Raw genomic sequence first — 15,002 nt, 5'->3', positions numbered from 1 at the left:
CTTTCAGGGTTCCTAGTTCCTGTTGAAACACTTCTTTGGCGTTAGCCGAGATTTCTTTTAATCGTCCAGGTATGACATCATCATCGTTTTTTTTCTTACTGGTCACCGTCAGTGCCTGAATGGAGTGCCAGTCTAAACGTATCTTTCTGATCCATTCACGTCCCAACAACGGTGGACCACCATCTTGCAGAACGTATAAATACAACTTCTGTATTTCCTTGCCGTTGTATACAACAGGCACCCTTATTTTCCCTCTGGGGTATACTTTCTGCCCCGTATATGTCTTCAAGATAATGGATGTGTCTTTCAAAGGTATATGCGGAAATAGCCGCTCGTAATCCCGTCGACTTATGACGGTCAGAGCTGATCCTGTATCTAGCTCCATTTTAACTGGGGACCCCGCTATCGTGAGGGTAACCCAAATGGTCTGGTAATCTTCTTTGGCAATTACATTATGTAATTTGAGACAGCTTAGTCTGTTGTTTCCGGAGTCACTATCGCTCTTCTGGTCTTCGGAGCTACTGTCCGTCATCATTTGTACCTTTCTGTACTTTTCCTTATTGACCTTTTTACTGTCAGCGGATTTCTTTCCAGATCTGCATACACGTGCAATGTGTCCCATCTTTCCGCATTGCCTGCATGCTTTGTCCTTGAATCAGCAGTCCTTCTGGTCATGGGTGGATCTGCCGCAGCGATAACATCTCTCGAAACCCCGTGTCATTTCATGGGTGCCGAAGTCCTGTGGCTTTTGCTGTATCTCTGCAGCTCCTCTTGCTGCTGCTTCGTATGATACAGCCACACTGAAAGCCTTGTCCAGTGTCAAATCTTTCTCAGAAAGTAGTCTTTTCTGTGTTCCTTCGCTTAGGAGACCACAGACGAATTTGTCTCGCAGAGAATCTGCCAGTCCTGCCCCGAATTGGCAGTGCTTTGACAGCTTTCGTAATTCGGTGAGGTAATCAGCGTTACTTTCATTCTTGTGCTGATTCCTCCTGAAAAATTTGAATCGTTCCGCTATCAGCAGCGGTTGGGTTTAAGTGCTCCTGTAAGGTATCAACAATCTCCTTAAAATTCTTGTCCATCGGTTTGGCTGGAGTGATCAAGTTTCGTAACAGCCCGTATGTCCTTGCGCCCATCAGATTTAGAAGTACCGATGCCTTTTTATCATCCGCTACTTCATTCGCCTTGCAATATACCTCCACTCTTTCCACATGTGTGGTCCAATCTTCTATATCACTATCGAAAGCAGTAATATTGCCAGTCTTCGGCATCTTGAAAATCTAAAATGGCGCTTCCCGCGCTTTTCTTTCTTCCCCGCCGAGTTACGATGGCGACTCCCACGCTTTCCCGCCGCTGCCGCTGCTGCCTACGCTGTTCTCCGCGGTTCCTGTTGCGACCTGCAGCTTTTCGCGGTATTTCTATATTTTTTTATATATCGCTTCAATAGTTTCTCCGTTACTTGGAGCACCGTTCCCGTCGTGGAGCGGACCCTCTGGGACTTTCCCCTTCCTCTGCTCGGTCCGAACGCCGACCTGCTTTGCAGCACCGGCCGCGCCCTGAGTGCTCCACCCTCTCTCTTTGATTCTGCTTCCCGACTCGCTGCCCGGCCCCGTTGCAGAGCCACCCGATCGAGCTCTAGCCCGCCGCAGCCCAGGAAGGATCAGTGTACTACCTGCCACCAGCCCGTTTAGCTGGGGAAACCACAGACTGGAGACCAAGCCTGGCCGTCGTTTTCGAGTTATTATTTTTTTTTCCTTGCTTCTGGCTTCGACCTTCGTCTGAGGAATCGATCCCCTTGAGGTGCTGCCGAATTGCAGGTAAGTTCGTTTCTAACTCGTCGCCACTGTTAGATCCGTGTGTTAATGGTGACACGGAATGCAGGAGTTGATTTAACAAGTGTTTACTGAACAAAGTCTGGAGGTGAACTAACAACACAAGACGCTACACAGGCTTATATACCCGAGTGGTCACTACTGGTACTACGGTATACAGGGGCTTCAAAAACATAGTTCCTCTTAAAGGTACATACACTACAATTCAGTACTACCAAAAACAGATTAAGCAGTCATTCATCTGCATGTGGGATCCTGATGTGTGCAAATTGGCTGCTGTATTTGCCTACAAAACAATAGTGACTGCACTTCAAAAGTAATTCGCTGGCTTTAAAGCACTTTGAGATCTTCAGGATATGGAAGACACCGTGGAAATGCAAGGTTATTCTTTCATTTTTTTTAGTAGTTAATTTCTATTTTTATTGGCAGAATTTCGAACTGGAAAGACACAGCTGTCGCACACTTTCTGTGGTAAGTTACAAAGCATTAAAGTCCTTGTGCCAGCACTTTAAAAGATGTTAATATAAATGCAAGGTGTGGAATTAGAGCATCTGTGTCTTTGTTGTAATACAAACAAAACAGTGCAAATTATGGACTTAAAAGTCCAGCAAAATAACGTTGAGTGAGTTATAGAGTGCTAAGAGTATGTTTGCAGTAATTTAGAAGGCAAATTCTTTCAGTGGTAATGAAATAATCAGCAATCGAGCTGCTGGGAGAACTGAGCATTGTAACCTATCCCAGGGACAGATTGGTTTATTAGACTTAGAGTCACAGAGTTATACATGCAGCACAGAAGGAGGCCATTCAGCCCATCGAGTCCGTGCCGGCTCTCTGTAGAGCAATCCAGTCAGTCCCATTCCCCCGCTCTGTCCCCTGCAAGTTTATTTCCCTCAAGTGCCTATCCAGTCTCCCCTTGAAAACATTTGGGGCTGAATTTTCTCAGCCCCGAGGAGGCGGGTATAGAGGCGGGACTGCCGGGAAAGTTGCAGAATTTGGATGTGGGTGGCAAACCCGCCCCCAACCTACCTCCGTGCCCTCTTGCCAGAAGGCGGGAAGCCGTCCTGCCCCGGGTCCCATCTCCTTGGAGGAGGGAAGGGATTAAAGCCTATTAATTGCCTATTAACAGGTAGTTAACAAGCAGAAAATAGGATTATCCCCATTTTTCGTTCCAAAGTGCGGGCTTCCCAACCTGGGGGAACCCCGCCAGGGTGTAGGAGCTGAGGAGGGGGTCAGAGGGGTCTGAAAGTGCAATGTAGAGGTGAGTGATGGGTGCAAGTGTGAAGTGGTAAGCATGTGAGGTGAGTGTAAAGTGTTAGATAATGTTAACTTACCTTTGTTTCTGCCTACAGCCTTCAGTCACTGTGGAGCCGGAGTCCCGACATCTCCTTTGTAGAGATCACAGACTGGCTGTTGGATCCTCTGATCCAACAGTCATCTGATTTCTACAAAGTAGAAAGATTTAATGAGTCCTGAACACAAGGGCTCATCAAACTACACAGAATGTCAGTGATTCACAGAGCTGTCAAATGATGACATTTCTTCTTTCAAAAATTCTTGACAGATGACACGTCATATGTTGACATGCTCTGTCACTGACTTCCTACTAATTGGCCTGCTGAGCCCGCTGGGCAGGCTTAACAAGGTCAATCAGGGGAAGATCCCGCTGGTTGGCCAGAGGCTGATGGAGGCGGGACTGAAACCAGGTAAGCAGCAGTACCGCCTCCAACACGTCTCCATTCATAAAATCCAGCCCTGAGTATCTCCGCTTCCACCACTTCCGTCGGCAGCGAATTCCAGGTCCTCACCACTCGCTGCGTAAAAAGTTTTTCCTCACGTCTCCCTGTATCTCTTGCCAAAAACCTTAAATCTGTGTCCCGTTGTCCTTGTACCATCAACTAGTGGGAACAGCCTTTCCCCGTCTAGCCTGTCCAAACCCGTAATAATCTTGTACACCTCTATCAAATCACCCCTCAACCTCCTTTGTTCTAATGAAAACAAATCCAGCTTCTCCAACCTGTCCTTATAGCTAAGATCCCCCATCCCCGGAACCATTCTGGTAAATCTCCTCTGCACCCTCACAAGTGCCTTCACATCCTTCCTAAAGTGTGGTGACCAGAACTGGACACAATACTCCAGTTGTGGCCTAACCAGCGCTTTATAAAGGTTCAGCATAACTTCTCTACTTTTGTACTCGATACCTCTATTTATGAAGCCCAAGATCCCATATGCTTTGTTAACCACTCTCTCAATATGCCCTGCCATCTTCAGGGACCTATGCACATTAATCCTAGGTCTCTCTGTCCCTGCACACTCTTTAAAACTGTGCCATTAAGTGTATATTGCTTCTCCCTGTTCCTTCAACCAAAATGCATCACCTCACACTTCTCTGTATTAAATTCTATCTGCCACCTGTCTGCCCATTCTGCTAGCCTTTCTATGTCCTGTTGCAGTCAATTGGTATCATCCTCACTGTTTGCCACACCCCCAAGTTTGGTGTCATCGGCAAATTTAGAAATTCTACTCTGTATTCCAATATCCAGGTCATTTATATATATCAAAAAAAGCAGTGGCCCCAGCACTGACCCTTGGTGGGGAACACCATTGTCTACCATCCTCTAGTCTGAAAAACAGCCATTTACCACAACTCGCTGTTTTCTGTGTTTAATCCAATTCCTTATCCAAGCTGCCACTGACCCACCTATTCCATGAGTCTCAATTTTGTTAACCAGCCTTCTATGTGGTACTTTGTCAAACGCCTTCCGAAAATCCATGTAGACAACATCCATTGCATTCCCTTCATCAATCCTCTCTGTTACTTCATCAAAAAATTCAAACACGATCTGCCTTTTACAAATCCATGTTGGCTCTCTTTAATTAGCTTAAACCTCTCCAAGTGCCCGTTAATTTTTTCCTTGACTATTGCTTCTAAAACTTTACCCACCACCCAAAGGAGGACAAAGGGTTTAATTAAGAAGGGGAAAATAGAATATGAGAGTAAACTTGCAAGGAACATAAAAACTGACTGTAAAAGCTTTTATAGATATATGAAGAGAAAAAGATTGGTGAAGTCAAGCATAGGTCCCTTGCAGTCAGAATCAGGGGAATTTATAATGGGGAACAAAGAAATGGCGGACCAATTAAATACATATTTTGGTTCTGTCTTCACAAAGGAGGACACAAATAACCTCCCAGAGATGTCGGGGAACATAGGGTCTGATGAAAGGGAGGAACTGAAAGAAATCAGTATTGTAGGGAAATGGTGTTAGGGAAATTGATGGGATTGAAGGCCGATAAATCCCCAGGGCCTGATAATCTACATCCTAGGGTACTTAAGGAAGTGGCCCTAGAAATAGTAGATGCATTGCTGATCATCTTCCAACATTCGATGGAATCTGGAACAGTACCCATGGATTGGAGGGTAGCTAATGTTACCCCACTATTCAAAAAAGGTGGTAGAGAGAAAACAGGGAATTACAGACTGGTAAGCCTGACATCGGTCGTGGGGAAAATGCTAGAGTCCATTATAAAAGATGTAATAGCAGAGCACTTGGAAAGCAGTGACAGGATCGGACAAAGTCAACATGGATTTACAAAAGGTAAATCGTGCTTGACTAATCTACTGGAATTTTTTGAGGATGTAACTGGTAAAATAGATAAGGGAGAACCAGCGGATGTGGTGTATTTGGACTTTCAGAAGGCTTTCGATAAGGTCCCGCATAAGAGATTAGCGTGTAAAGTTAAGGCACATGGGATTGGGGGCAAGGTTTTGACTTGGATAGAGAACTGGTTGGCAGACAGAAAGCAAAGAGTTGGAATAAACGGGTCTTTTTCCGAGTGGCAGGCAGTGACTAGTGGGGTACCGCAGGGATCGGTCCTTGGACCCCAGCTATTCACAAAATATATTAATGATCTAGACAAGGGAACTAGATGTAATATCTCCAAATTTGCAGACGACACAAAGCTGGGTGGGCGTGTGCGCTGTGAGGAGGATGCCGAGAAACTCCAGGATGATTTGGACAGGTTGGGTGATTGGGCAGAAGCATGGCAGATGCAATATAACATGGATAAATGTGAGGTTATCCACTTTGGTGGCAAAAACAGGAAGGCAGATTATTATCTGAATGGCAATAGATTGGGAGAAGGGGAAGTGCAACGAGACCTGGGTGTCCTTGTGCACCAGTCGCTGAAGGTAAGCATGCAGGTACAGCAGGCGGTTAAGAAGGCAAATGGTATGTTGGCCTTCGTAGCGAGAGGGTTTGAGTACAGGAACAAGGATGTCTTGCTGCAGTTGTACAGGGCCTTGGTGAGACCACATCTTGAGTATTGTGTGCAGTTTTGGTCGCCTTATCTGAGGAAGGATGTTCTTGCCATGGAGGGAGTTCAGCGAAGATTCACCAGGCTGATACCGGGGATGACAGGAATGACGTATGAGGAGAGATTGTGTCGATTGGGCTTATACTCGCTGAAGTTTAGAAGAATGAGAGGGGATCTCATTGAAACTTATAAAATTCTGTCAGGCCTGGACAGACTAGATGCAGGAAGGATGTTCCCGATGGTCGGGGAGTCCAGAACCAGGGGTCACAGTCTAAGGATAAAGAGTAAGCCATTTAGGACAGAAAGGAGGAGGAATTTCTTCACCCAGGTAAACCTGTGGAATTCTCTACCACAGAAGGTAGTAGAGGCCAATTCATTAAATATATTCAAGAAGGAGTTGGATATATTTCTTACGGCTAAAGGGATCAAGGGGTATGGGGAGAAAGCAGGGACCGGGTACTGAATTTGGATGATCAGCCATGATCACATTGAATGGCGGAGCAGGCTCGAGGGGCCGAATGGCCTACTCCTGCTCCTATCTTCTATGTTTCTATCATGTTAAACTGTAGTTAATAGGATTGTCCTCACACCCTTTCTTGAACAATGGTGTCACATTTGCCACTTTCCAATCCTCAGGCACCTCCCCTGCATCTAGGGAAGATTGGAAAATTATGGCAAGCCCTTCCGCTATCTCCTCCCCCAATTCCCTTAGCAACCTAGGATACAAGCCATCTGGACCAGGCGACTTGTCCACTCTAAGCATACCCGGCCTTTCTAGTACATCCTGTCCATCAACTTTCACCCCTTCCATTGCTTCTACCTTTTCCACTTCTACCGATATTTTGTCAGCATCCACCTCCTTAGTAAACACCGATACAAAGTACTCATTGAGTATTCTAGCCTTGCCCTGCGTCTCGAAGCATATATCACCTTCTTTGCCTCTAATAGGCCCCATCCCGCCTCTTACTATCCACTTACTGTTTACATGCCGGTAGAAGATTTTTGGTTCCCTTTTATGTTAACTGCCATTCTACTCTCATATTCTCTCTTTGCCAATATTATTTTCATCTTCACATCCCCTCTCAACTTATTGTATTTGGTCTGGTTCTCCCTTGAGGAATTCACCTGACATGCATCGTACACCCTCTTTTTTTGTTTCATCATCTTCTCTATCTCCCTCATCATCCAAGGAGCCCTTGCTTTGGTTCCCCTACCCTTCCCTCTTGTTGGAATCTACCTAGCCTGTACTTGGAACATCTCCTCCTTGAAGATCACCCATTGTTCCATTACAGTTTTTCCTGTCAGTCTTTGGTTCCATTTTACCCTGGCTATATCCTTTCGCATCCCATTGAAGTTAGCCCTATTCCAGTTTAGAAGTTCCACTCTAGATTGTTCCTTGTTTCTCTCCATTGCTAATCTAAATCTTATGATACGATGATCACTCGTACCCAGGTGTTCTCCCACAGACACTTGGTCGACCTGGCCCACCTCATTCCCCAGCACCAGATCCAGCAATGCCTCCTTCCTAGTTGGGCCTGGAAATTCTCCTGAACACATTTAAGAAATTCCTCCCCCTCCTTTCCCTTTACCCTAGCATTATCCCAATCGATATTTGGGCAATTAAAGTCCCCCAATATCACCACTCTATAGCTCTTGCATATCTCTGCGATTTCCCTGCAGATTTGCTCCTCTACCTCCCTCTCACTATTTGGAGGCCTATAGAATACCCCCAATAACGTGATCATACCCTTTTTGCTCCTCAACTCTAACCAAATGGATTCTGTCCTTGTCCCCTCAAGAACATCCTCCCTTTCCAATGCTACAATATCTTCCTTAATCAGCACTGCCACCCCACCTCCCTTTTTTCCTTTCCTATCTTTTCTGAACACCTTGGCCTAGAAATTGGGTTGAGGCGCCAAAGTGGCGCCAAGTTCGCCTGGGCGCTGATTTTTGCGCAGCGTTCGGAGCATTAACGAACGTCAGAAATTCAGTTTCAGCGCCCCTAGAGGGAGACGGGGCGAGGCTCGAGGCGCTCTGTGTCCCTCTTAGGGCGCTGAAACTGAATATCGCAGCGCAATGTGCCGCAGCGCCACACGCTGCGGCATGGCACGCTGCGGTACTGCAGGCCTTCCTCCCATTGTTAAGGGGGAGGGGCCTGCAACAGCGCGATCCCCGATCGCGAGTGCCGGCAAAAGAGCCCGGCACCGAGGAGAAGTGCCGGGATCTCGGGAAACAGCCAGCAATGCCGCGGGGGGGGAGGTCAGGAGGCTGGGGACGGAGGTGTGCTGGCAGGCGGCCGCCCCGCACCTCCACCTTAACTTGCACCACTGCCGGCACAGCAAGGCCCCGTGAACCGGGCGCGGGTAGCGAACGGCGCTACAGCAGCGTTTGCTACCAAATATCGCGATCGGGGCGCTAATGGGGCACTGCGCACAGCGATGACGTCATCGGTGGCGGCGCAGCGCAACAGGCTAGCGCCACCATTAGCGCCCCCGCTGAATATCGCGGGAGGCGCGGCCAGTGGCGCTGCAGCCACTGACTGCCATCTTTAGGTGCTAATAGGTGGCACTACACACCCAATTTCTCCCCCCTTGTACCCTGGAATATTGAGTGCCCAGTCCTCACCATTTTTAAGCCACGTTTCCGTTATTGCCACAACATGATATTGCCACGCACCTAATTGTGCTTGCAGCTCACCAACTTATTCACCACACTTTGTGCGTTTACGTACATGCATTCTAAACCCATTTTTCATAGTCTTTCTTATACTTACACCGCATAGAACCATCTAGAGGAGAGTATTACTGTAGTGGTTTCCTGAGTTGCAGAATACAAATGTAACAGCTGCTTTGCTCTGTTAACACTGGAACATTCAATTCAGGTGAACCTGGGACAAGGAGCACTGAAATGAGGCAGTCTGAAAGTTTAGTGATCTAGGTGCCTCTGACCAGCACTGAACTAATTGATTTATCTCTCTGAGAAGTAATTTTTAATTTTCTTTGATGTAGTAACTGCTCAGCTTCCTGGACCCAGTGGATACTGTGGAGGAAAGGTGATCTTCATTGATACAGAGAATACCTTGTATCCTTTTGTTAGCTTTTTCCATTCCTAGCTTCTTCTGTTGTAGTTGTCATCTCAGATCCTGTGTACACACAGTCTGTACCTCCCCATCTCCTCCCTCCTACTCTTACTCAGGTCTGAGCCCCAACTGAGCCTTGGGATGTTTTACTAGGCTAAAAGCACGATATAAATGTAGCATGTTGTTGTAATTGCTGCAATTTCAGTTTCCGTCTGCAGATTGCACTAACTGTTCATTTCACAGAGAAACTTTCACTATAGGGATATCTCTTTCAAATTTGTCTGAAAGGTATACTTGCATAAACAGTTACATAATTTTTGAGTCTTGTATGTTGTTCACTTGGTGTTGTGTAAGTATTATTGGTATGTTGTGTTGGGACATCTGTATGTACTCCACCTTTCCATGTAAAGGGCTTTGAAGATTCTCAAAGGACTGTATGAAAGGCTTCTGTTGATTAATGAGTGCAACCTTTGTAAGGTATGAATCTGTGGGCCCCACACCAGCTGCACTTCTTGTTCCTCTCCCTCGCCAAGCTCATTGGTGTTTGGCTGCTGTCACCACCACTTGTTCCTCCTCACTGGTGCTTCCTCCTTCACCCAGACCACTCCTAATTTCCATGATGCTTTCAAGGTCTGGAGTCCTTGAGAGGTACTTCTCTAATTATTTGGAAGGCTTGCTCGCTTCTAGTAGCTGAGGCATTGTACAGCGGTCGGTCTGCCAGCAGTATGGGTTCTCTGTTGACGGTTAATATGCAGCCTTCTTTGAAAAAAGAATAGAGACCCGTAACCGTTAGGAGGCAACACAAGGGGCACACCAATGAGAAGCTTACACACCACCTGGTGTGAAAAGATGAGCAGAGAGTGTGCAAATAGGTCCAGCTGCCTTATAATGAATTGGTGAGAAACATGCCAGAGTTGAGTGAGCAAAAGGTAACCAATTGCCTTGGCAGCCAGCAAGTCTTCCTAACTCTCCATTTAAGTTATATCTGTGTGCTCATGTAGTAAAAGACACCTGATGACTCTGGTGAAATAATATGCACAGGATGCTTTCTAAAAGATCTTTATTTACAGGCATTTCATTCTGATATTTGGGAATCTTTTCTGACCAACTAGAACCCTCAGCCTAGTCATGCGGAATGTTAGCTGTTGCTCAGTATTTTGGGTGCCCCGTCAGTGTATCAGCAATTGTGGCTTCAATCAGCTCATACTTTTCAAATGCTCAAATCACTCTGCCCCTGATGTTTGATTCCATTAACTTTCCCATAACTGAAGTTAAACTAACAGCTCTGTTGTTTCCTGGTTTCTCCCTCTCTTCTATCTTATTTTTTTTTTAAATTTATTCACAGGATGCATCGCTGGCAAGGCTCGTATTTATTGCTTATCCCAAATTGCCCTTGAGAAGGTGAGCCACCTTCTTGAACCGCTGCAGTCTGTGTGGTGAAGGTACTCCCACAGTGCTGTTACGTAGGGCGTTCCAGGATTTTTGACCCAGTGACGATGAAAAAAGGGGATATATTTCCATGTCAGGATGGTGTGTGACTTGGAGGTGGTGTTCCCATGCACCTGCTGCCCTTGTCCTTCTAGGTGGTAGAGGTTGCGGGTTTGGAAGGTGCTGTCGAAGAAGCCTTGGTGAGTTGCTGCAGTGCATCTTGTAGATGGTGCGCCGGTGGTGGAGGGAGTGAATGTTTAAGGTGGTGGATGGGGTGCCAATCAAGCGGGCTGCTTTGTCCTGGAGGGTGTCGAGCTTCTTGAGTGTTGTTGGAGCTGCACTCATCCAGGCAAGTGGAGAGTATTCCATCACACTTGTGACTTGTAGATGGCGGAAAGGCTTTGGGGAGTCGGGAGGTGAGTCACTCACCGCAGAATATCCAGCCTCTGAACTGCTCTTGTTGCCACAGTATTTATGTGGCTGGTCCAGTTAAGTTTCTGCTCAATAGTGACCCCCAAGATGTTGATGGTGGGGGATTCGACGATGACAATGCCATTGAATGTCAATGGGTGGTGGTTAGATTCTCGCTCTTGTTCAAGATTGTCATTGCCTGGCATTTTTGTGCACAAATGTTACTTACCACTTATCAGCCCAAGCCTGAATGTCGTCCAGGTCGTGCTGCATGCGGGCATGGACTGCTTCATTATCTGAGGAGTTGCGAACGGAACTGAACACTGCAATCATCAGCGAACCTCCCCACTTCTGACCTTATGATTGAGGGAAGGTCATTGATGAAGCAGCTGAAAATGGTTGGGTTAGGATGCTGCCCTGAGGCAGAAATAAAGGAGTTACATGGTGGAAAGGCTTTGGGGAGTCAAGAGGTGAGTCACAGACCGCAGAATACCCAGCCTCTGACCTGCTCTTGTTGCCACAGCATTTATGTGGCTGGTCCAATTAAGTTTCTGGTATGAAGTACTAATTTAACAAGTCTGCCATGAAAGTCTCATCTGTATCTGTCTTTAATAGGCTCACATTCTGCTTTGGCACACACTTTCTCTTAATATATTTGTAAAAGTATTTACTGTTAACTTTGATATCTCTTGCAAGTTTATGTTCATACTCATTGTTTGCACCCCTTATTACTTCCTTCGTATCCCTTTTTTTTAGCTCTCCCAATCTGCTGGATTTCCACTTTTTCTTGCATTTGTGTAAGCCTTTTCTTTTAGCTTAATTGTGTCTCTTACCTCATTTATTTACCATGGTTGCTTAACTACACAAGTGGATCATTTGGCTTTTAGGGTTATGTACTGGTTTTGTATAGTACCTGAAAACTTCCCACTGTTTATCTGTAGGTTTATCCATTAACAGCTCAGCCCACTTTACTATGGTCTATTTATTTCTCATCCCTTCAAAGTTTGCCTTGCTTAAGTTTAAAATCTTGATTTGTTACTTCTCTGTCTCTCAAACCTAATCTCAAATGCAGGCATATTATGGTCAGTATTCGCAAGATATTCCCTTACTATCAGATTGTTCATTCATTTTGATTCATTACTCATCACTAAATCTAGTATGACCTTATCACTACTTGGTTCTAAAACATATTGGCCCCGATTTTAACTCCCCCTGCTTGGCAGAAACCAGACGGGAGAGGGCAGTTAAACTGAAGGCAGTCACTTACCCCCTCTGTTCATGCCGTGTCTCAATGTTAACCTGCTCTTTTGAGCAGAGGAGTGAGACACACACAGGAAGGTAGCGGGGCCCTCTTTCAATATACAGATCAGGGCCCAATGACATTTGGGTCTGGCGGGTCAGCAAGACAATTGATGCCAATGAGACCGGGCTGTTAAGATCGGGTTCACTGCCTGTTTCAGGGCTCGCGCGCACCATACCCACACCTTACCTTTAAAATCGGGGCCATTCTTCCAGAAAACTGTCCAAATTACAAAATGTATTCTGCAACAACAATAGCAACTAGCATTTATATAGCGTCTTTAACGTAGTAAAATGACCCAAGGCCCTTCACAGGAGTGATTATCAAACAAATTTGACTCCGAGCCACATAAGGAGATATTAGGACAGGTGACTAAAAGCTTGGTCAAAGAAATAGGTTTTAAGGAGGGTCTTAAAGGAGGAAAGAGAGGGAATTCCAGAGTTTAGGGCCTAGGCGACTGAAGGCATGGCCGCCAATGGTAGAGCAATGAAATCTGGGATGCGCAAGAGGCCAGAATTGGAGGAGTGCAGAGATATCCCAGGGTTGTGGGGCTAGAGGAGGTTACAGAGATAGTGAGGGGTGACGCCATGGAGGGATTTGAAACCAAGGATGAGAATTTTAAAAGTGAGGCGTTGTTGGACCGGGAGTCAATGTAGGTCAGCGAGCACAGGGGTGATGGGCGAATGAGAGTTGGTGCAAGTTAGGTCACGGGTATCAGAGTTTTGGATGAACTCAAGTTTATGGAAGGTGCAATGTGGGAGACCGGCTAGGAAAGCATTGGCATAGTCAAGTTTAGAGATAACAAAGGCAAGGATGAGGGTTTCAGCACAGATGAGCTTAGGCAGGAGCGAAGACGGGCGATGTTATGGAAGTGGAAGTAGGCAGTCTTGGTGATGGAGAAGATATGTGGTCAGAGGCTCAGCTTCTCAATAAAATCTCGCATTATAACCACTTCTTCATAGTGGGTGGTGATCAGCAGGTTGGGGATGGTGCCACTTTTTGAAGTTCTCAGTCTTGTTACAGGCCATCTTGGCTTTGAAAAAGAATGAAAAAAGCAAGACTTTAGGTATTAGCATGCAGCCTTTAATGGGTATGGTGACAGGTGCATACATCAAGCAATTAGATTCCTTATGAGGCTCTTAGTTGGGTGCATGCATGTGAGTAAAGCTACACTTGCAGGTGAAGACTGGGGTTGTCAAGAGCGCTATGCCGCCTCCTAGGCATTGATAAGCAATTCAAGCACTTTAACACAGTGTGAGGGGAGTCATTGTAATGGACAGAGGAGCTAGGTGCTGTGCATTCTTGGTGGCTGGCATGTCTCACCTTACCTGACCTCATAAAGCAATTTAACTTTTTCTGACTCTCACTAGCCATGTGTGTAGTCTTAGAGTTAGCACTGATTGCCATGGCCACACCCTTCCCCTGGCCCTGAGCAGCCCGTGGCACTGACTGCCATGGCCACATCCTTCCCCTGGTCCTGAGCAGCCTGTGGCACTGACTGCCATGGCCACATCCTTCCCCTGGTCCTGAGCAGCCCGTGGCACTGACTGCCATGGCCACACCCTTCCCCTGGTCCTGAGCAGCCCGTGGCACTGACTGCCATGGCCACACCCTTCCCCTGGTCCTGAGCAGCCTGTGGCACTGATTGCCATGGCCACATCCTTCCCCTGGTCCTGAGCAGCCTGTGGCACTGACTGCCATGGCCACACCCTTCCCCTGGTCCTGAGCAGCCTGTGGCACTGATTGCCATGGCCACACCCTTCCCCTGGTCCTGAGCAGCCCGTGGCACTGACTGCCATGGCCACATCCTTCCCCTGGCCCTGAGCAGCTCGTGGCATTGACTGCCATGGCCACATCCTTCCCCTGGTCCTGAGCAGCCCGTGGCACTGATTGCCATGGCCACACCCTTCCCCTGGTCCTGAGCAGCCTGTGGCACTGATTGCCATGGCCACATCCTTCCCCTGGCCCTGAGCAGCCCGTGGCACTGACTGCCATGGCCACACCCTTCCCCTGGTCCTGAGCAACCCGTGGCACTGACTGCCATGGCCACATCCTTCCCCTGGTCCTGAGCAGCCTGTGGCACTGATTGCCATGGCCACACCCTTCCCCTGGTCCTGAGCAGCCTGTGGCACTGATTGCCATGGCCACATCCTTCCCCTGGTCCTGAGCAGCCCGTGGCACTGACTGCCATGGCCACACCCTTCCCCTGGTCCTGAGCAGCCCGTGGCACTGACTGCCATGGCCACATCCTTCCCCTGGTCCTGAGCAGCCCGTGGCACTGACTGCCATGGCCACATCCTTCCCCAGGTCCTGAGCAGCCCGTGGCACTGACTGCCATGGCCACACCCTTCCCCTGGTCCTGAGCAGCCCGTGGCACTGATTGCCATGGCCACACCCTTCCCCTGGTCCTGAGCAGCCCGTGGCACTGACTGCCATGGCCACATCCTTCCCCTGGTCCTGAGCAGCCCGTGGCACTGACTGCCATGGCCACATCCTTCCCCTGGTCCTGAGCAACCCGTGGCACTGATTGCCATGGCCACATCCTTCCCCTGGCCCTGAGCAGCCCGTGGCACTGACTGCCATGGCCACATCCTTCCCCTGGTCCTGAGCAACCCGTGGCACTGACTGCCATGGCCACATC

The 15,002-nt window shown here is 47.6% G+C and overlaps 1 protein-coding gene across 1 annotated transcript in view; it reads left to right on the top strand.

Annotated features, from left to right (window-relative positions):
* Nucleotides 1-15,002, top strand: part of dmc1 (DNA meiotic recombinase 1) — a 249,367-nt gene that overhangs the window by 67,025 nt on the left and 167,340 nt on the right. The window contains exons 6-7 of the mRNA XM_085969413.1: nt 2,259-2,300; nt 9,152-9,224. Coding sequence (XP_085825539.1) covers nt 2,259-2,300; nt 9,152-9,224 — 115 coding nt within the window. The remainder of the gene's footprint in view (nt 1-2,258; nt 2,301-9,151; nt 9,225-15,002) is intronic.

This window comes from Somniosus microcephalus, chromosome 28 (assembly GCF_052327205.1).
Source record: "Somniosus microcephalus isolate GS21.2 chromosome 28, FLI_Smic_1.0, whole genome shotgun sequence".
Taxonomy (NCBI): Eukaryota; Metazoa; Chordata; class Chondrichthyes; order Squaliformes; family Somniosidae; genus Somniosus; species Somniosus microcephalus.
This window is presented reverse-complemented; position numbering and strand designations above follow the sequence as displayed.